Source organism: Capra hircus, chromosome 11 (genome assembly GCF_001704415.2).
Source record: "Capra hircus breed San Clemente chromosome 11, ASM170441v1, whole genome shotgun sequence".
Classification (NCBI taxonomy): Eukaryota; Metazoa; Chordata; class Mammalia; order Artiodactyla; family Bovidae; genus Capra; species Capra hircus.
This window is the reverse complement of record NC_030818.1, coordinates 106,052,419-106,072,659: the sequence shown is the minus strand read 5'-3', so window position 1 is coordinate 106,072,659 and position 20,241 is coordinate 106,052,419. Positions and strand designations below refer to the sequence as shown.

General features: G+C 68.0%; 3 protein-coding genes across 4 annotated transcripts; 1 reads left to right on the top strand and 2 right to left on the bottom strand.

Annotated features, from left to right (window-relative positions):
• Positions 1–9,704, bottom strand: ANAPC2 (anaphase promoting complex subunit 2). 2 transcript variants are annotated; one of them, XM_018056256.1, is made up of 13 exons: positions 9,366–9,704; positions 8,496–9,118; positions 7,217–7,349; positions 6,235–6,409; positions 5,771–5,890; positions 5,431–5,548; positions 4,654–4,835; positions 4,139–4,280; positions 3,569–3,644; positions 3,292–3,495; positions 857–986; positions 414–649; positions 1–271 (listed from the first exon to the last, which is right to left on the bottom strand). In XM_018056256.1, exons 1-13 carry the CDS (start codon positions 9,678–9,680, stop codon positions 59–61), a joined length of 2,667 nt encoding a protein of 888 aa, XP_017911745.1. In that variant the 5' UTR covers positions 9,681–9,704; the 3' UTR covers positions 1–58. The 2 variants fall into 2 exon arrangements, with proteins under 2 accessions (XP_017911745.1, XP_017911747.1); XM_018056258.1 differs by lacking the exon at positions 1–271 and having other exon boundaries at positions 512–645.
• On the top strand, positions 9,623–11,173 carry SSNA1 (SS nuclear autoantigen 1). The gene is made up of 3 exons (XM_018056262.1): positions 9,623–9,730; positions 10,117–10,316; positions 10,647–11,173. Exons 1-3 carry the CDS (start codon positions 9,679–9,681, stop codon positions 10,752–10,754), a joined length of 360 nt encoding a protein of 119 aa, XP_017911751.1. The 5' UTR covers positions 9,623–9,678; the 3' UTR covers positions 10,755–11,173.
• On the bottom strand, positions 12,465–19,837 carry TPRN (taperin). The gene is made up of 4 exons (XM_005687357.3): positions 17,898–19,837; positions 13,153–13,384; positions 12,956–13,062; positions 12,465–12,855 (listed from the first exon to the last, which is right to left on the bottom strand). Exons 1-4 carry the CDS (start codon positions 19,818–19,820, stop codon positions 12,793–12,795), a joined length of 2,325 nt encoding a protein of 774 aa, XP_005687414.3. The 5' UTR covers positions 19,821–19,837; the 3' UTR covers positions 12,465–12,792.

Below are 20,241 nucleotides of genomic sequence, written 5' to 3'. Positions count from 1 at the left end.
TGAAGAACCATCTCTTTACTCGCATTCTGGCGGGGGGCGGGCAGGGCCCGGTGGCGGCTCAGCCACAACTCTTGGGCAGGCGGTAGACGCCGGCGGAGTAGACGAGCTGCTGGTCGCGCACCTTCCTCTGCAGGAAGCCCTGGAGCTCCTGCAGGTCGATCTCGGCCAGCGCGGGGCCGGAGACCACGAACATGCGCAGCATGCTGAAGATGCGCTCCAGCGACAGGCTCTCCAGGTTGGTCAGCATAGCCTGGATGTACGTCCAGAAGAGCTGCGGGAACCGCCGCGGTCAGGCCGGCCGCCCCCCCCCCCCCCGCGCCGCGACCCCCCCCCCCCCCGGCGCCCGCCCCGCCCCCCGGCGCCCCGCCCCGCCCCCGGCGCCCCGCCCCGCCCCCGCGGCGGGCAGGGCGCACCAGCAGCTCCTCCTCCTTCTGGTCGGCTTGCGAGGCCAGGCCCGAGTCGCTCTCGTCGTCGCTGTCGACCAGGACCATGTTGTCCCGGTCCTGCGGCCGCTCTTCCTCCACTACCGAGAAGGTGCCGGCCGGCTCCTCGCGCAGCACGCCCTGCTGCAGCCACACGGACAGGCGGCGCCGCAGCAGCGCGGCCGGCATCTTCACCGCCTCGCTCAGCTCCTCCAGGCCCCAGCTGGCTGCGGGCAGGCGGCGGGGCGTGGGCGGGCGAGCTCCGCCGTGCCCCTCACGGGCCCAGCTCAGCGGGACGGGCAGGACCTGGGGGAGGGGCTGGGGGCGGGGAGCCGCCCGGGCCCGCCCGCCCTCCTCGGGAGACAGGCCGTGTTCTCCTGGGGGTGTGGCCGAAGCGGGGTGGGGGCGGGGTAGGGCGCAGCTGGGGAGCTCACCTTGGTCCTGGAAATACAGCAAGACCACAGCCTGCACCGGGGTCACCGCCACGGACAGGGTGCGGTCAGCCAGCTCCACGTCCATTGTCACCAAGCCCAGGGTGTGCTTCCAGCTGAGCGTCCGCATGGCCTGGGGAAGACAGGGTCAGCGCGGGCCGTTCGGCGGGTCCCGCTGAACCAGGCTTTACAGCCTGGGAGCAGGCGGGAAAGGGCTCCCATCCCGACCCGGCGGGTAACAGCTGCAGTGGCAGCCACACCAGCGCCCGGTGGGCTCCCAGCTCCCGCCCTCAGCCAGCAGCACCCAGCAGCCAGGCCACGTATCCCTCCGAGACACGCCCACTTCTTGATCCCAGGATCTCAGACCTTGACCTGACCTGTGGATATCGGTAGGGAAGACAAGGTCTGGGAGCGACTCGGACCCTAACCTAGTAGACCAGTGTACCTGTCAGAGGGTGGGTGGCACGCAGACACGGGAAGCAGAGCGGGGCTGGAAGACGGGGGAGGACCTCCTCTGCAGCCTCCAGGAGGCCCGCAGCCCCGCCCAGCCCTCCACCACAGACCCGGCCTGCAGGGCCAGGAGCAGGTCGTACCACTCTGCCACCTGGCGAGCAGGCTTTGTCACGGCCACCGCGGAGTGGCGGTGGACTTCAGTGCGGGCGGAGCATGATGCTGGAGCAAGCACCTTTCCCAGAAACGTGCCTGTGGCTGCGGCGCTGGGGGAGGGGAGGACTTGGAACCTTCTGAGCTGCATGCTCGTGAAAGCTGGGGTTGCCCTGGGGAGACGACCGGGGGAAACCCGACCCCAAGGCCCCTTCCGGTGAGGCCTGTCGCAGCGCCGCTGGACACGACTGCAAGGCGACCGCTGAAGGAGCGGCAGAGACGAGCTCCGCTGGGGCGAGCAGGGCTGGAGGGAGGTGCGGGGCGCTGGGCTGAGATATCACGTGACGCGTAGGGGGAGCAGCCTGCAGCTTCCTCACTGCTCGTGTGAATCGAGGGGGAAACCGAGGAGGACCGGTGAGCCCAAAGGAGCGCACCACTCCACGCACTCTGTGGCAGAGCCCGCGGGGCCTGAGAGGTGAGCTGTGTCAAAGCCACATCAGCCAGCCAGTCCCGGGACCGGCATGGGGGGCCCAGGAGAGGCGTGGGCGCCCTGGTCCAGGCACTGGACGCTGAGACCTGCGTGGATGCCCACACAGGCTTAGGCCTCAGCAGCAGGGCAGGGGTGCTGGCCTGGGTCCCTAAAGGCAGCTTGTCAAGGTTCAGTCACACGGAGCGGGGCCTGGGGTCCTCGGAGGAAGAGGGGACTCTGCACACAGACCCTGGGAGAGGCCGGGTAACGTGAGCCAGGGCCAGAGTGGGGCACCACAGCCCAGAGCCACCAAGAGGCCTGTGGAGGGGCACGCCCTACTGACACCCTGACCTGAGTTTCTGTTGGCATCACAGATGCTCGACAGCTGCTGCAACTCAGAAAACGGCCGTCATGTTCAAGGCACCTGTCTGTCATCTTTGTTACGGCCGCCACCGGGGACACTGGTAGGGTGACTCTGGGCCAAGCGCTGCTCCCGAGTAATGCAGCCCCCACGGCTCTGAAGGGGGCGTGACGCTGAAGCTCTCCACGGTCAGCAGCTGGCCGGGTCCTAACCAGGCGCTGCGGCTCAGAACCGTGACCTTTTCAACCCCAACTCGGGTCTGCAGCAGAGGCCATGGCCACCCCAGCGTGTGCGGCACTGGCCTCGGGCAGGAGACCTGCTGCGGGGAGCAGAAGCCCCCCAGGCGCCCCAGCACCCAGCTGGAGGACGCACCAACCTGAGAAGGGGGCCGTGTCTGAGTCCACCTTCAGACCCAGGGGGACGCCCCAGAGGAAGCTGGCAGGGCCTCTCCTAACAGGCGCACTGGGGCACAGAGGGAGGCTGGGGAGGGCCCCTCAGATGTCTTTAGCCAGGAAGGGGTGTGCGGGGCTGAGGCGGGGAGCACAGGCGGGCTCCAGGACCCCGCCCCCCGCCACCCTCCCCTGGCTCTGGAAGGAAGCCCCTAGGATCAGCTCTCCGGTGCCGAGCCTCTCCCCACTCAGGACCTCACGTCCTCAGCCTTAACCCAGCCTGCCCCAGCACCGGCTCACAGCAAACCCAGAGGAGCCGCCGAACACCCCAAGAGAAGCCAGGAGACCTCCTGGAGGCGCCCACGGAGGGGACACAGCGGGGTCCTGGGCCGAGCACCCAGTGCAGGGCTCTGAGAACAGGCGGGCGGGCGCTGCAGAGGCAGCTCAGGGTCAGGGCTCACGCCAGCACCGCCAGGCCCCTGGAGCGTGGAGCGCGCACACGCCCAGATGGCACGTGTGCACAGGCGGACTCCCGGGAGAGCGCAGAGGGCGTGGAGCCCAGAGCACAGACACAGGACTCGCCGAGGCGCCCGCGGCCCCAGCAGCGCAGCCCTACCTTCAGCTTCTCATACTTCCGGCAGTAGACCTCCAGGGCCTCCCTGATGTCCTCAGGGACCTCCAGCTTCTCGTCCTTGAAGGGCGGCCAGAACTCGCTGGACAGGATGACGGCATAGACTCCGAAGGGTGGCTGCTCCTCAGCGGGCCGCTTCTCGTCCTCCTCCCGGATGTTGGCGTTGATGCGGCGTGAGTCCGCCATGTCCTGGGGAAACGGGCCTCCTGAGGGTCTGGGCAGGGGCGGGGACCAGGTGGCTGCGTGGGGCCCGGGCGCCCACCTTGAGCATGACCTCACAGAAGTGCATCGGGGCCTCGCCAAAGCGCAGCTTCAGCAGCTCCACGTTGCGGATCTCCCTGCAAGGATGCGTCTCTGAGGGGTTCAGCGCCCCCGCCCCAGGCAGCCCCTGCAGGGCAACGCCCACTGCCCTGTGCCCCTGTCCCCAGAGCAGGGACGTCCCTAGCCCGGGAGGCCAGGCGGCAGCCCTGGGAGCAGCCACCCCCAGATGTCTTTAGCCAGGAACGGGTGTGTGGGGCTGAGGCGGGGAGCACAGGCGGGCTCCAGGGCCCCGCCCCCCACTGCCCTCCCCTGGCTCTGGAAGGAAGCCCCTAGGATCAGCTCTCCGGCGCCGAGCCTCTCCCCACTCAGGACCTCAGGTCCTCAGCCTTAACCCTGCGCTCTGGTTCTCCGGCCATCCCCAGGCGCCCGGGGCAGTGGTCAAGCACGGGCCGGCCCCTGCCGGGCCGGGGACCGCGCTCGTCTCCGCCGTGCACTGGGGCTGACAGAGGACTGCTGTCCCGAGTCGGGGTCACGCCTCCCCTGGACGCAGGGCACCCCCCGCAGGCCTCACCGCTCGGGGCTAAAGCTGAACTGGTGCAGCAGGCGGTCGGCCAGCAGCGAGCGGTACTCGTTGATGAAGAGGTCCTTGCTGCCGTAGATGCTGACCAGCAGGCTGATGATGTCCGAGGAGCGCCGCTTGGAGCTGGACTTCCCTGGAGGCCAGGCACACGGGCGCCTCAGACATGGAGGTGGCGCCGTCTGTGCCGAGCAGCCTGCCCACTGCACCCCTGCGTGAGGCCTGGCTCTGGGTCCCTGGTGCGGATGTGCAGAGACCTGCCCCTCCTCCAGCGGAAGCAGCAGGGCCAGGGGGTGGGGGGTGGGGCAGGCAGGGCACCCCTTAGGGCTCTGATGGGGGCCACCACCCACATGGGCCCAGCCGGCCAGGGGGAGCACCCTGGGGAACCAGGCCAGGTCGGGCATGGACCAAGGACCTCCTCAAGCTCGAGCACGTGTAGCGACAACCAGAGCTCCGACCCGACCGGGCCCCCCACGACCCCGGGGCTCGCAGAGCTGCCCAACACTGACCTGGGTCTGCGTCCACGGGGTCGGGGACCCAGTCCTCCGGCTCGCCAGAGTCGTCTTCACTGTCCTGCCCGGTCTCCAGGCTTGCAGGGTCCGTCTTGGACAGCTCAACAGCCAAGTCCCCCGTCCCATCCGAGTCCCCGGTCAGCCCCGCCACGATCTGCCGCACTGTGTCCTCCCGCGTCCTGGTGGACACGAGCCCTCGCTGCCTGCTCCAGCTGACCCAGTGACCCCACCGACCCCCACAGGCAGCACCCACCAGTCACAAGATAAAGGCAGGGCCATCAGACTCCACTGCCACCCCCCAAAATTAAAAAGCCACCGTTTTCTGCATCAGGGGCTGAGATGACAAGACAGATCCGGACCAGGCCATGCAGGGCCAGGGGTCAGCAGGCTCAAGTCTCTACTGCCCCAGGGGCTCCTGGTCGGCTGCGCTCCCTGGCCAACAGTCAAGAGGCTCTGTTCCTTGGGGTGGAAAGGCCAACACAAGACCCACCCTTCCCATCAGCCCTGGGCCAGCTCGCAACGAGGCAAAGCTGAGTCTGTGCGTCTGTCTGTGCTGACCTGGCCCTGGGCCTGCATACGGGTGCGGTGGCCCTGGGCTGCAGGCCCACAGCCAGCACTGGCAAAAGGAAGGTGCCCAGCTTGGGCTGCCCGACCTGGGAGGACACCTGGTGCCCAGGGGACCACGTCCTTTCACTCCACCAAGGCCTGCAGGGGGCTCAGCAGCACAAGTGGGGCTGGGGGCCCTGAGGGTTCCCTCAGCTGCCCCGCGCTCACCGCAGGTACCGGCGAATGGGCTCACAGGCCACCTCCAGGACAACCATGGACGGGTCCAGCACGCGCAGCGCCTTGATGGCGGAGATGTACAGGGTGATGATGTCACAGGTGTTCACGCCTGCGGTCGGGACAGGAGACCCCGAGCAACACGGTGACACGGAGACAGACGCCCCAGCCAGGTGGCCTGCAGACCCCACTGCGACGGCACCCCGGGACCCCCGTGATCTGAGGCACTGCCCCCTTAACCCGTACTGAAGAGTGGCTCTGTCCTCACAGGGCGGGGCAGAACCCCACCCCCCAAGGGCCGCAGAAAAGCTCCCTGACCCCTCCCAGGCTCTACCTGGGTGGAGCAGCCGCGTCTCCAGGGCAGCCTTGAGGGACACGAGCAGCTGCGGCCTCTGGTCTGTCCTCTCCAGGCAGTACTTGAGGTCTTCCACAGCGGGCCTCGAGTCCGGGAAGTCTGTGGGGAGAGGCTGATCCTGGCACGTGCACACGTGGTGTGCCCACAGACAGCTGGAGAGAGATCTGGAGGGTGAGCGGCCACACCTCCACAGGCTGCAGGGAGAGACCCTGCCCGGGGTCTGCTGTGGCCCCTGTGCTCTCAGGGGCCCGCACCCTTGAGCACAGCCACCCTGAGGGGCAGATGGGCGGAGCAGAGCCCAAGGGCTAGGGCAGAGCTGGGGGCAGATTCAGCGCCTCTCTTGCCCAATGCGGATGCGGGGTGGGGCCCGGCTGTGCTCCAGACGCGGGGGTCCTGGGCTGCAGGCAGGGGCGAGGGCAGGGGCCCCCAGCGAGCGGGCTGACCTCGGATGATGCTGAAGAGCTCCTCGATGCGCAGGCCGGCATAGATGCGGTAGAAGAACCTCTGCACGTGGCACCGCCAGCGCCGCAGCGTGGCGCCCGGCTCCGGGGACGCGGGCCTGCTGGGGCCGTCCTGCAGGAACACCTTGCCCAGCCAGCCAACCACTCTCTCGATCCACTGTCAGGAGAGCACAGCTGTGGGGCTCCAGGGCCCAAGCCCAGGGCAGAGGTGCAGCTACCTGCCGCGGGCTGGCCCTTGGGAACCCCGGGGACCTGTCCCAGACCAAGAGCACAGTGAAATCAGCAGACGGGGGCCTGAAGGGGCCTCCCAGGGCCTACCCCATGCACACCAGCACCAGGCTCATCTCTGACCACAGCGGCTCTCACAGGGCGCTGCATCTGAGTGGACGGACACACCCTGGGGACCGCCCACCCAGCCACCAGCAAGACGGCCCGGACGGTCTGCTGCCTGGGGACAGCACAGCTACCCCCGGGCCTCCAGGCGCGCTACAGCCCACTTCGGGGACCCTTGCACTGAACACCACCCCCGCCCTCAGCATTGCAGCGCACAAGCGTCCTCAGGAGGCAGGCGGCAGGATGCAGCGGAGTGGGGAGGGTGGGAAGTGAGGCAGGCTCAGAGCCCCACGGTTGGGCCCGGCTCTCCCACAACGCTGTGCAGCCCAGGGCAGCCCCCAGGCCACGCCCCAACAGCATGGACGCCCCAAGGCCCCGCGCTGGGACAGCCCAGACCTTGGGGCTGCCTCTGGCCATGTGGCCCTGCACAGATCTCAGGAAGCATGTCAGGCTCTTCCTCGCTGGCGCCAGGGTGGGCCCAGGATGACCAGCCTCCACCCAGCACCAAGACAGCTTCAGTCACCAGCAGCGTCCTGATTCACCCAGGTCACCACACTCTGCCCACTTCTAAAGCCAAGGCACCTAGTCACTCTTGCCAGCAGCCTCTTCTCATCCTCGGGAGAGGCCTCACCTTGTGGAACTCGCGCAGGAAGGAGCGTTCGTACTCGCCCCGACAACGGTCCTCCATCCGCTCCCGGGTCACCTGGTGCAGGGTGCTGGTCACAGCCTCCGCGCTGACCCGCTCCAGCAGACTGAGCTTGTGCCTGGAGGAGAGCCCCGCCCACGTCGCACGCAGCGCACGCACCCGCCGCGCACCCTCAGCACAGCCTCCTGCAGCCCTCCCGCTGGGGCAAAACCGCCCCCAGGAACTCAAGGCAAAGCTGCTGAGATGGCAGCACCGGTAAGGCACCTCCCGCTCTCCCCAAGGGGTCAGCACCTCTGGCTACTGGGGCCAAGGCCTCGTCCACCTCCTAACAATGGCCCTCAAACAATAGCTAGAGATGTCACTACTCCGGCCACGTGAACACAGATGTAGCAGTCTCTGCTTCTCAGTGCTGATCCTGACCCATGATGGCAGAAAAGCCCAAGAGAACCAAGCTTCTGGGGAGCACGCCACACCGTCAGCCCAGTGAGAAGACTCTGACGGCTGTGCAGCCGCCACTCCATTCACACTGACAAAGTCATCACAAGGGGCCACGGGACGTCCTGAGCGGTCCAGGGGTTAGTAATCCTCCCAAAGCAGAGGACACAGGTTCAATTCCTGGTCAGGGAACTAAGATCCCACGTGTCGCGGGGCAGCTAAGTGCACACGCCACAGTGAGAGACAAGCCCGTGCAGGCCAGCGAAGGCCCCGTGTGCCGCAGTCCAGACCCGACGCAGCCACACCAGCGACAGCGAACAGGGACTTTACACAAGCAAGCACCCAGAGAGCCGGGGACCCGCACGACAGGGCCTGGGTCTGACAACAGAATCCTTCCCTCCTTACAAGGCTAGAAAGGCCATCAGTTTGCCCAGCATGCTGGTCTAATCTCTGACTTGCTCTACAGAGAAGAAATAGCAAGCGTATCTTTCTCAATTCCAAGACAAACATCATTCCACTTCCGAGAGCCTACAACAAGCACAGCAGAATTCTGCACAGCCCGGGAATCGTAGAATCGAGCAGTCTTAGCGTAAGCAGAGTACAAAGGTGAATTCGCCTGAGCCAGGGTGAATAACAGACGCACCTAGGCAAAGACAAGAGGCATAAACTCATAGAAGACACACATCCTGAGAACCCTTGGGAACCAGGGCGAGCGGCAGAGACCACCCCCAGCTAGCTCACCAGCTCTCTGCAGGGGCCGGGGGGACCCAGAGGGGCAAGCAGGAGCCAGGAGGGACAGGGACACAGGACACGCAGGCCAAGTACTCACAGGACCTGGCTGAGCTGGTGGAACTGCTCCAACGCTTGGCGGCACCAGCACTGCTGTTTGTCACTGCCGCACCCCGCGCACAGCGGGCTCTGCAGAAGGCGGTAGTACCGGCGGCGGGCATACCTGCTGTCCAATTCCCCCTCCAGTTCCGGGTCTGTGCCTCCTTCCCCTTTTCTCTTACTCTGCATGTAAACTCTCAAGAAGCGCCCGTAGAGGCGCTGGATCATCTCCTGAAAAGCTCTGGGAGTGGAAAAGAACAGGACGCCCCGCAACGTGGTGTGGACCTTCTCCCGGAGCCCCTGAGCACCGGTGCCCATCAGCAAGCCCAGGCGAGTCCATTTCTCCAGGAGCTCTAGACTACGCAGGTAGGGATCCAGGCGGCTCTCCAGCAGACCGAAAGCATCCAGGAGCAACAGAAGGCACTGGGGCTCGTCCGCACAGTTCTCGCGCTGAGAGATGGCATTCCAGAACTCGAGGGAGATGCTGGCCTGCAGGTCGGTCTGCAGCACCTCTACGAACCACTCCTCCAGGACCGAGTGCAGACCGTGGCCCCTGAGCACCTCCACCGCCGCCCGGAGCTCCTCCTCTTTTGGAGGGACGGCACCGCTGGTTCGAGAGGACGCCTGCAGTACAGAAAACCATGAGAAGGGGACGCAGCGCGGAGGCGGAGAGGGTGGAGACAGGTGAGAAAAAGCGGGAAAGGGACAGCGCGGATGGAAGGCCACGGGAACCCCGCCGCCCTTCCTCGCAGGGACGCAGGCCCACGCGAGGGAAGGGCTGCGGAACACGCAGGGAAGCCAGGACGGGCGAGGGCGGGCTCGGGGCCCCGGGCACCCCGCGCCGGCCCGTCGCCCTCATCTCGGGCCTCACCAGTCCCAGCGCGGCCGGAGGCACCAGCCCGGTGCTCACGGTGTTCCAGGCCGCCAGCAGCTCCTGCGCAGGCCCCGCGTCACGGCCCGCCTCCGTCGCCGCCGCCATCTGCGCCCACCAGCTCTCAGAGCCGCTCGGCGAGGCGCGCCGCGATGTCGTCAAATTGGGCGCGCGCGCGCGACGATGACGCACACGGTGCGCGGCGAGAGGCGCAGGGGCGGTGACGCGACCGGAGGCGGGGCGAGCGGACATCGTGCGCAGGCGCCGAGGGGGGCTGCAGCGGCGGTTGGGGCGGCGGGGCCCGGCGGCGACCATGACCCAGCAGGGCGCGGCGCTGCAGAATTACAACAACGAGCTGGTCAAGTGTGAGTGGCCGCGCGGCGAGGCCGGCGGGCAGGCTGGGAGGGCGGCGGGGTCGCCGGCCTGCGGGCCCGGGCCGGCGCTGGCCCGCCGCGCGCGGCTGTTCCGGCCGGAGCGGCCCGGACGCCGGGCGGAGCCGCGGAGTGGCCGCCCCGAGAGCCGGCGTCTATGGCGCGAGCAGGGTGCGGGGGCCTGGGCGCGCTCAGCCCCACAGACAGCACGGGGGCTCGCGCGGGGCCTCCTGAGACGGCAGACGCCCTGGGACGCCGGCCGCCGGCCTGGTCTGGGCGCCCGGGCCTTCGCTGGCCGCTCGCCTCGCGCGCTGGGGCCGGCGCTCCCGTGCCCACCGCGGCCCCCGGCGCCCACCGCGCCCGCTCCCCGCTCGCCCCAGGCATCGAGGAGCTGTGCCAGAAGCGGGAGGAGCTGTGCCGGCAGATACAGCAGGAGGAGGAGGAGAAGCAGAGGCTGCAGAACGAGGTGAGGCAGCTGACGGAGAAGCTGGCCCGAGTCAACGAGAACCTGGCGCGCAAGATTGCCTCTCGGAACGAGTTCGATCGGACCATCGCGGAGACAGAAGCCGCCTACCTCAAGGTGGGGCTCGGGGTCCGGGTGCTGGCCCCGGGGCGCCTAGACAGGTCGTCGGCCCCCGTGGAGTGACAGCGAGGTCTGGGTCCTACTGTTGGCGTCTTGTCGCCGTGTCGCTGGCTCCAGACTGAGCAGCAGCGGGAGCGGGAGCCGACTGGGGCCTGGATTCCCAGGGTGTGAGCAGTGGGCTTTGGGCTATACTCAGAGGGGAGCTGGGCCCGGCGCAGGAGAGGGCGCCAGGCTGTGGCAACTTTCCGACGGGGCGGGGGGTGGGGGTGGGGTGGGGTGGGGTGGGGTGGGGGAAGAGTGTTAACTGGCTGGCGTCTCTGTCCGCAGATCCTGGAGAGCTCGCAGACTCTGCTTAGTGTCCTGAAGCGAGAAGCGGGGAACCTGACGAAGGCTACAGCCTCAGAGCAGAAGAGCAGTGGAGGCAAAGAGAGCTGATGAGGCCGCGGGTGGGGGTCCTGCCTGCGGCTCAGCGCCCCCCGCAAGCCTGTGTTTAAAGCACCTTTGTTCTTCAGGGAAGCAGCTTTCTCCGTTTGTTGTCTTTGGTGCCAAGAGAGGCAACTGCCAAGCTTCAGTGGCTCTGGGTGACAGGATGGCCCTGGGTGTAGCCTGCCCAGTGAGGGGTCCTAGTCCTGCACTCACGCAGGCTCTGGGGAGCGTAGCTCTGCAGGGCCCCCACACCACCTGGGCTGCAGGGAAGGCCTGCTTCTAAACTTCGCAGGGCGGGAGTCCCCAGACTTCCTCCCTCAGCCAGTAGGTGCCCAGGCAAGTGGAGGAGGGGCTGGGGCCCTTCTTCACCTCAGAGCTTGCCCTGGAGGCCTGTGACTGTCAATAAAGTTTGTCTTTGTAAAAATCTATGCCACCCTGCTACCTGTGTCGTGTGGGGCTGACAGACGCAAACCGCACCGCCCTGCCCAAGTCAGAACACAAAACTCTGGCCCGACTGTCATATGGTTCCTTGTGAAGCAGAGAAGAGGGCCTGCAGTGACTTTCCCTGTGTCCAGCCTTGTTGGGATAGAGGTAAGGGTGCCCCTGAACGTTTCCTGTGACCTCTGCCACATCTGCTTCCTCTGAGCCTAGTGCACAGCCCACACTGCACTGAAGGTGCGGCTGCTCCTGGCCTCTAGCATAAGGTCGGGTCTAGGGGACCTTCTTGGGCCTTAGAGCCCCGGGAAGAGCTGCACTCCAGCCCAGTGACCCCGAACGCTGCGGGGCAGCACAGCACGCATGCTTCCCTCTCTCTGGTCACGAGTGGCGTCTGTGCAGCCTGGGGCCCAGCCATCCCTCCTGAGTCCTCTGGGCCCATCTCCTTGGCCTGTCAGCCCCCCTGGGGTCCTCACAACTGCTGTCTCTTGAGGTTGGGCAGGTTGGGAAGCGTGTGTCAGTTGAAAAGGTCTACAGAAGTCTGGGCCCACCCCTTCCAGGAAAACACCTTCCTCCTTCCCAAGCCTGGCCAGGTGGCATTTTCTCCTGGGCCTGACATTCCAAGAGGAAAAGACAAGCCTTCAAGGGCTGGATTGTGAATGGCCTGGCTCCACACAGGCAGCCAGTCCAGCCGGGAGCCAGTCCAGCCGGGAGCCGCTCCCGTTCTTGTCACCTCTTGGCAGTTTTCCCTGCTAGCGGGACCCCAAGCGAGTGGTCAGCTTGCCATGGCCTTTCTGCAGGCCCTAGCAGGTTTGGGAACTTCCCAGTCTGATGAAGCAGTGAGGCTCCCTGCTCTGCGCTTCTGTCCACCCCCAGCCCTTGGCCCTTCAGGCCCGACAGCTATAGTGCCCCCGCTCCCAGGCCTGTAGGATTCCAGCCCCTAGAAAGCTTGCCTGGCGTCCCGCCTCCCACCACAGCTCTCGCTGACCTGCTTCTGGGGGGCAGGGGGAGCCCTAGAGACCGGGGGTACGCACAGGGCAGACCCTCGCCCAGCCAAAGCGTGGCTGGGAGGGGAAGCAGGGAAGTGAGGGCCGCGGGCAGGGAGGGGCCTGGACCACGCTACGCGGCGTGGGGCATTATTCAGGGCCACCTCCCTGGGCACACACGCCCACGACGGTCCTCCACCCGACCCCAGGCGGGCGGCCTCCGCCATGCTGCCTCGATGTAGCCTCACGGACCGCACCTCGACACACCCTCTCCCCAGCCCAGGACCGCGCAGGAAAGTAGAGGCAGCTCATCCGGCGTCATTTATTGAGTCCGTCGTCAGAGGCAGGGAGGCGTGCCGATCATCAGAAACAGTGGCTGACGTGGGGGTGCGGGTGGGGAGATCCAAGTCCCATCGGCCTCCACCCGGACCCAACTGACAGCAGGAGCCAGCCCTCCCCACAGGCAGTGCCTGCAAACCAGGGTCGGGGGTCCCGGGCGCCCCAGGCTCGGGCCCTGAGCACCAGCCTGCTCGCGAGGCCCCAGGCAGGGCGAGCAGGACATGGGTGGGCACAGCCTGGCAGGCTGGAGGGCTCAGCGTTGGCTGTGCTGGTCGGGGGGTGGGAGGTCAGAAGTAGAGGGCTGGCTCGCTTCGGAAGTCCGAGAGGTCGTTCTGACTGGCGGGGGTGAGCTGAGAGGGGTGTGGAGGCAGTCAAGGACACATCCAGGCGTTAGAGCCCCCATCTTGCCCACCTTCCCTGGGCGCCCATCTACCACCTGTCCCTGCTCACCATGACCTCCTTGGACGGGGCCTCCTCCGCACTCGGAGCCCGCTCCAGCACCTGCTCCGGCCACTTGCTGCAAGCCACGGAGTGCTTGGGCGTGTAGCTGGACAAGCCTGCAGGCCGAATGGGTGGACGTGTGGCTGCAGTCCCACGGCCTGGGCCGCCCCACCCCATCCTGCCTGCCCGCCCTGACGGGCACTCACCGGAGCTGCCGTCTGGCAGCCGTGGGCTCTCAAGCCCCACGCTGCTCACGAACGTGGCCCGGGGCAGGAACAGCGTGAGGGGCTTCTCCGCGGCACCATCAGGGCCGTAAGCCTCCGCGTCCTCCACCGCGTCCTCCTCCTCCTCCTCTGCCGCCTCTGCCTCCTGCAGGGAGCTTTCAGGGGGGTACTCAAACGTGGTCTGCAGGCTCTCGTCGTTGAAGGAGATCTTCATCTGGGGGCAGGCGGCGCGTCAGCGAAGGCCCTGCTGCGGGCCTTGGGGGTCCTCTAGCTGGACGGAGCTGGGTGCAGGGGGCCCCCAGGGTGCAGTGGGGACGTCAGACCAGAGCTGGAGCCCAGCACTCCATCGGCCTCACGGTGGGGGCTGCCCCTCATCAGAGAAGACCCTGCACCTGGACCCTCAGGCCGCGGTGTCTGCCTGTAGCCTGGGCCCCGCCCTTCCCTTCCTGCCCCCTCCCACCCCAGGGTCCCCTCACTCCTAGTGACCATCGGTCCCAAGGCCCAGACCCCAGCCAGCACCAGGAGCCCTAAGGCAGGGGGTCTCCAGATCCCTCCAAGGCGGTCCCCAGGGTCGCAGGTCTGCCTCCCAAGGGAGCCAGGGCACCAGCTACATCTCTCAGCCTGACACTAGCCAGCAGGAACAGGTCCAGCTGAGGCCGCACCCGGGAGCCCACCTCTGTGCTTCCAGCAAGCTCCTCCTGTCGGCTGGGGCCTTCCTCCAGGCCTGCGTTCACAGCCCAGCTTGCCAGGCACCGGGATGATCCTACCCGCCCTGCTCAGCACAGACCACCACGGCTGGGCCAGGGCCTGGCACGCCCACAACCAGGCCCCCAAGGGCCCACATGAGCTCAGGCAGCCACTCTGCGCCAGGCCCAGGAAGGGGCACTGGGTGCTGTCACCGTTCTGCAGAGCGAGGCGGCCGGAAGCTGTGCTGGGCGGGGCCAGTGGCCCTCTTCTCTCACTCGGCCTGCCCACACGGTCTTCACCTGCCCTGTCCGCTCAACAGGCCCCAGGAGTCTATGCTGGGGAAAGTCCTCTGCTTTCCGCCCACAGGCCTCAGAGCTCAGACTGTGCTGCGGGTGGGGAGGGCCCGTAGGGTCCGGACCCTCCCTCTCTGGGGCCCAGGGCCAGGCCCCTGCCGCCTGCTCATGGGCTCGGCCGGCCAGGCGGGGTGGTAATGAATACGGGAGCCGCCTGCCCGCAGCAGATGTGAGCAGCCCTACAGGAGCTCGAAATATTAAACTCCAGGGCACAGGACACCACAGCCAGCTCAAGTTCCTCCTCCTCCCCTGGAAGGAGCCGAAGAGGCAGCCAGGCCCCCGGGCGAAGAACCCTGGGCCTGGGGACAGCAGAGGGTGGGGGAGAGTCTCAGAAGAGCTGGGCTTGCGGTCCTGGGCAGCAGAGGGCCCGGCCTTGGGGGACACGCCCAGGGCTGCCCAGGAGCAGCCGGCACTGCCCTGCTGAGCCAGGGTCCTGCCACCTCCCATGGGCACACACAGCTGTGGGCAGCCTTGCCTGCCTCTGCCCGGCCCGCAGGCACAGACGAGCGGTCAGGGAGATGGGCATACCATCACCAGGGCCAGGCAAAAGTGGGATCGAGGTGCTCGTCCCGAGACAGAACTGGCCACCCCCCATCCACTGCCCCAGGAACTGGCCCTCTGAGACCTGGGGCCAAAGACCCCAGGAGGAGCCCAAGGCAGGAAGGGGCTTCCGGCACAGGGGTCGCCCAGCCCAGGCCCGCAGGGAGCGTGCCCCTGGATACACAGCGCTGTCCCGAGGACCCCAGGCCCTCTGCGCCCATCCCCCGCCACTGGGGACAGGGACGGGCTTGCTGCCAGGGCCCGGCGGATTAGCACGCTCTCATTAGTCCGCGTGACCAGCTGCAAGCAGGACACCAAGGGGGCTGGGCGCAAACAGGCCCTGAGCCTGGCACGGCCTGGCCAGGCAGCGGCCGGACGGGAGGGGTGGGCCCACAGGCCTGCCTCAGCCAGCTGGGGCACGCAGCAGGTCACGTCCCACCTCCCTTCCGTCCCCAGGCTCCACGTGAGCTCAGGTCTGTGGGTCACAGGACGCCCCGTGACTTGTGCGCTGGTGGGACCTGTCTCCAGACCCGAGGAGAACAGAAGCAGCAGGGGCTGCAGCCAGAGGCACCTGCACAAGCCTGGTCAGCTGACCCGGTGGGGACTTCGCCCCGGGTCGCCAGCGGGTGGGTCCTGGCTCCGCCCAGTTCACGCTCACCGCAGCCCGTCCGCCATGCCCAGCTGGTTACTGGAGAGTGTCCACCCTGCACTCTGGGCTGGGAGCTGGGCTCCAGCAGTCCCAGCCGGGGGTGAGCACCCACCCCACTCCGTACCCCTGCACCCACCGTCTCCCACTCAGCCCAAGCTCCAGGGGGCCACAGGACCACCCCACAAGGCCCCAGAGGAGTTCCCACGACGGCTCAGGTGGGATGCCCTGAGTCAAGGGCAGCCCCACCCCTACCTACCCCTCTCCCCGCCATCAGTGGGGAAGCTGAGAGGAGGGACCGGGCCTGCTCCAGCGGTCCCGGGCTCTAGAAAGACCCGAGGACCAGAGGGGTGGGTGGTCGGGGGCTTGGGCATGGAGGCTCAAGCCCTGTGGGCATCGTGCTGGGCTGGGTGGGTGATGGACAGGTGAGGAGGGCAGAGGGGAGGGGAGGAGCCGCCAGATGGGCACCTCCCAGGGGAGAGGCCCACAGTGCGAACCCAGAGAGCCTAAGGCTGGGGCAGGGCAAGAGGGGCGTGGCCGCCCCCTCCCCTAGCAGCCAGGGAGAGGAAGGGTATCTGTGCTTCTGCCCAGAAATAACTAACTGGGGGCCGTGTGAGCCCCCCGGGCACGGCTCCAGGGTGCACGGCTGGCTGGGCGCCCACGCCCACGTGAGGAGCTGCGCCTCCCTGTCCCTCGGAAGAGGCGGTGGTCTAGCCCCCACCCCGCCCAGGAGGCCCCCGATGTCCTGCTGGCCTCCAGACCCCCACATCCCTGGACCGTGGGGTGGGAGGGGACCGGGAGGGTGATGAAGCCCCAGGCTGGCTGGAGTGGGCACAGGGGCCGCGGGACCACAGGGGGCGGCCACGGCCGGAGTGGCCCGGGTCACTGTGAAGGGCTGGGTGGCCCCACGCCTCCGTCCCACCCAACGGGCGTTCCGCTCTTCCTGGAAAGGGCAGCTGGTGCTCGCCCAGGCATAAACCACTCCCAGCAGCTCGTGCTGCTATGGCAGGGCCCTAGCCAGGCTGCTCACCATCCATCTGGACCCCCTACCCCTGAGGCTGGCACCAGGACAGGGACCAGGCTGGTCCAAGGGCCAGGCCAGGCCAGGGCCTTCTTCCTCTCGAAACTTCCTCGCGTCCTTCTCACCCCCACTCAGCCACTGGCGACCCCCACAGCCCTGCCCCGGCTTTGGGCTGCAGCCCTTCAGGCCCAGGAGACAGCAGAAGGCTCCCAGCGTGACGGCCGTGGGGCCATGGGGCTGGGACGGGGGCTCAGCAGAGAGCTCCGCGGCCTCCAGTGCCCTCAGGCCCACCCTCCGCATGGCAGGGTGGGAGCTACCGCCTCCACCACCCGAGGCCAGCAGGGGAAAGGAGCCTCCAGCAGCAGTTGGGGCCAAGGGTCAGGACGCAGGAGCAGACGAGGGAGAGAACAGGCACGGGCGTGGGGCTGTGACCGTGGCTGCCAGACGCGAACAGAGGGTGAGGCAAGGTCAGGAGGGCAGGACGGGGCAGGGGTGGGGGGCGCCGGAAGCGCGGCGGGGGAGAGGCGCGGCCTGACCGGGCAGATGGAGCGGCAGGAGGGTGACGCAGGGAGTGAGGCAGTGCCAAGGCCGACCCTGAGGCAGGAAGGCCAAAGGAAGCAGACGGGCGCGGTGCCACGTCTAATTAGACAACGCCAGCAGCACGGCGGGCGAGGGGGCTCCATGACGCCAGCATGCCACCGCCCCCCACGGCCCCAGCCACGGAGGCGGAGGGCGGAGGCAGCCTCAGGACGAGCAGAGGAGGAGAGTGCATCTATCCACAGCACCTGCTGATCACAGCCCTGTGGGGCTGGCCTTGGAATCCGCCCCGGGGTAACACCCTGCTGCCGAGAGGACCAGGAAGAATCTGAGGAACGTCTTCTCGTGCCCAGAGGGTGTCAGGCCTCCCCAGTGAGGGCAGCCTTTTCCTCACTCCCCAGCAGCTCAGCCCAGGCTCAGACCAGCCTGTCAACCCTCACTCAAAGCCAAGTCCTGCTAAGCGGGAAGCCGGTATGCTCTCTGGGGAGCTGAGCAGGAGTCCCACCCCATCCAAATCAAAGGGCTTCCTGCCCCTTCCCACTTCCACCCTGGCCCCTGCTACCTGCACAGGCCAGGACCCGAAGAACATGCCAGGCCACTCCTCAAACCTAGGGCCCACCTGGGACAGGACTGCCCAGCCAACTCCAGAGAGCACCACGAGAGTCAACAAGAAGACACGGCCCTGGCTAGACCCACAGTCCCCACCAGCCTCTCAATGTACAGAGCCCCTGGGTCCCCAGGATCCCACTGGAACCCGTGCCAGGGACTCCCCCAGCCCAGACTCTCCTGGAGCGTGCACAGCCACCGGCCCCCTCTGGTCCACGTAGACGCCATCCCGCACCCAGCCCAGGTGTCCTGAGAACAGGCCACATGCTACACCCACAGATCTGTGACCTGCCACCTCTCCCCCTCCCTGCTGGGGACCCTGCTCCCCGCCACTCACCTTCTTTCTTGAGGAGCCAGCCTTGGTGAGACAGGACTTCTGCAGGGCCAGATAGCCACCGATCACCTCGATCTCGTGCACGGTGGGGTAGCGCTTCTTCGGCGAGGTCCCCACGGCAGCAGGCTCTGAAACTCTGCCTGGCTCCTCTTCCTCGGCCTCCCTTGGCCTGGCCACGCCATTGGCCTGCACAGCCCCTGGCTTCCTCTTAGGCACCACTGTGAAGGTGTTGCCACCCCGACGCTGGAGCTCTGACAAGTGCCCAGGCCTGGTCGGATGTGGGTGGTACTGGGGAGGCACGCCAGCCCCGGAGCAGGGCAGTTTGGCTTCTTGGGGAACCTCGTCCTCCGAGTCCACCTCATCAATGAAAGTGATGGGCAGCCCTGGCCGCCCAGGCTCCCTGCCACTGTTGGCCAAGCCAGGAGTCTGGAAGCCCTGGGCAGGCTCAGCTTCAGTGGCGGCCCGTGGAGACGGCGGTGGTGAGGGCGGCCTCTGCCACCTGATGGCAGGGTCCACAAGGGCAGTGGCGGGTGCGGGGCTGCCCCTCTCCTCGATCCTGGAGGGGCTCCTCCCCGCTGAAAACACATCATCCACTCCAGGCACCTGCTGGGCTTCAGGCTCCGGGTGCTGGGAGGCCCAGCCAACTTCTTCCTCTGGAGGCGCCATGGACCGCCTCCCTTCCCCAGGAGGAGCCCCAGAGGTCTTGCGCTTGGGGATGACTACGAAAGAGTTTCGAGAGTTCACTCGAAGGCTGGCCAGAGCCCGGGCCTGGAGATCCCCAGCAGGGATCCTGCCCATGTCTGGCTTGGGGGCTGGCCGGATTTCGAAGGAGTCATTGGCGCTGGCGGCCGCGGAGACCCGCTGGCGCTGGCTGGGAGTGGCACTGGAAGGGCTGAGCGTGGGGAGGGCCGGAGCCGCGGCTGGAGTGGCACTGGGGGTCCCCTGGCTGGGGGACTGGTGGGCGGGGGCCTCCCCCGACTCCACCTTTGGCTTCCACTCGCCTGGCCCAGGCGCGGAGCCCTCAAAGCCCCTGGCAGCGCCGGCCCGGGACTCCGGGGCCGCGGGCCCGTTGGGGAGTGGGCGAGCGCCCGCGCTATGGCGCAGGCCCCGCGGGTGGACAGTGAAAGAGTTACTGCTGGTCTTGTGCAGGAAGTCGCTGCGCCGGGGCCTGGGGCCAAGGCCGGAGCCGCAGCGCTCCGGATCGGACTGGAAGCAGGCGGCGCGCTCGCCCACGCGCGGAACGGCCGGGCCCGGAGAGGGCGGCGGCGTGGGGCGGACGCGCTCCGGGCTCCCGCGGCGGCGCGGCGCGGCCGGCGGGTCGAACTTCTGGAGCAGGCGGCTGACGCGGCCGGGCGGCGGCGATGCCTCGTACACAAGCACCTCCGCGGCTCGGATGCGGGCGGTCCCGCCAGGACCGAGGCCCGGGCTGGGCGCGGGCGCGGGCGGAAAGCCGGGCGCCGACTCGATGATGAGGATGTTGTCGGCTCGGATGGTACGCACTCCGGGCACGCAGCAGTACAGCTCCAGCAGCTGCTCCGCGGGCCGCGCTCCGGGCCCCGCCACGCCCGCGCCCCCGCCGCGCCGCGCCCCGTGCCGCCGCTCCGACTCGAGCCGCATGAACGGGTTTTCGCGCAGCGGGCCCAGGCTCTCGGCCAGCACCAGCGGCTCGGTCGCCGGCCCCGCGGTCTCCGTCGCGCCCGCCCCAGCGACCAGCGCCGCGCCCCCGCCCAAGGCCGCCAGCTTAGCCCGCTTTCGCTCGAGGATCTCTCGCTTCCAGGCAGGCATCGCGGCGCGGGGCGCTGGGCCCGGCCGCCCCAAGCCGGCCATGCTGCAGAGTGGCCGCCGGAGCCAGCGCGCGCCCGGGACTGCGGCCGCCGCCCGCCGCCGGCCTTCGCGCAGCGGCCCCACCCCCGGGCCGCCGCCCATTGGGGGAGAGGCCCGTTCAGGCCCGCCCCAGCCCCGCGGCCCCACCTATGGCAGGGAGGGTAGCCGACCACGCTGATTGGAGAGCGTTCTCCCCGACCCCGCCCTCCCGCCGAGCTCAGTGGACAGCGCCCAGCACCGGAGTGGGTCCCTATTGGGGAGGCCCCCTGGGACACGCCCGTGACGCCTCACGCCCCTCAAGGGAGGCCCACACTTCCGCCTTTGCTCCCTAGGCCGGCCGCGCTCGGAAGGCGGAGCCAGGAGGGGGCGGGTTCTGCCCCTCAGGCAGGCCGGACCCCCGGCCCCGCGTCGCGGGTGACCCTGGCTGCCCTTGGTCTGTCCGCCTGTTATCCCGCGGAAAGCGCGGTGGAAGAAGGGCCAACCCAGGACTGGAAGGCTGTCTCGCTCCCGTGAGCGGTGCGCC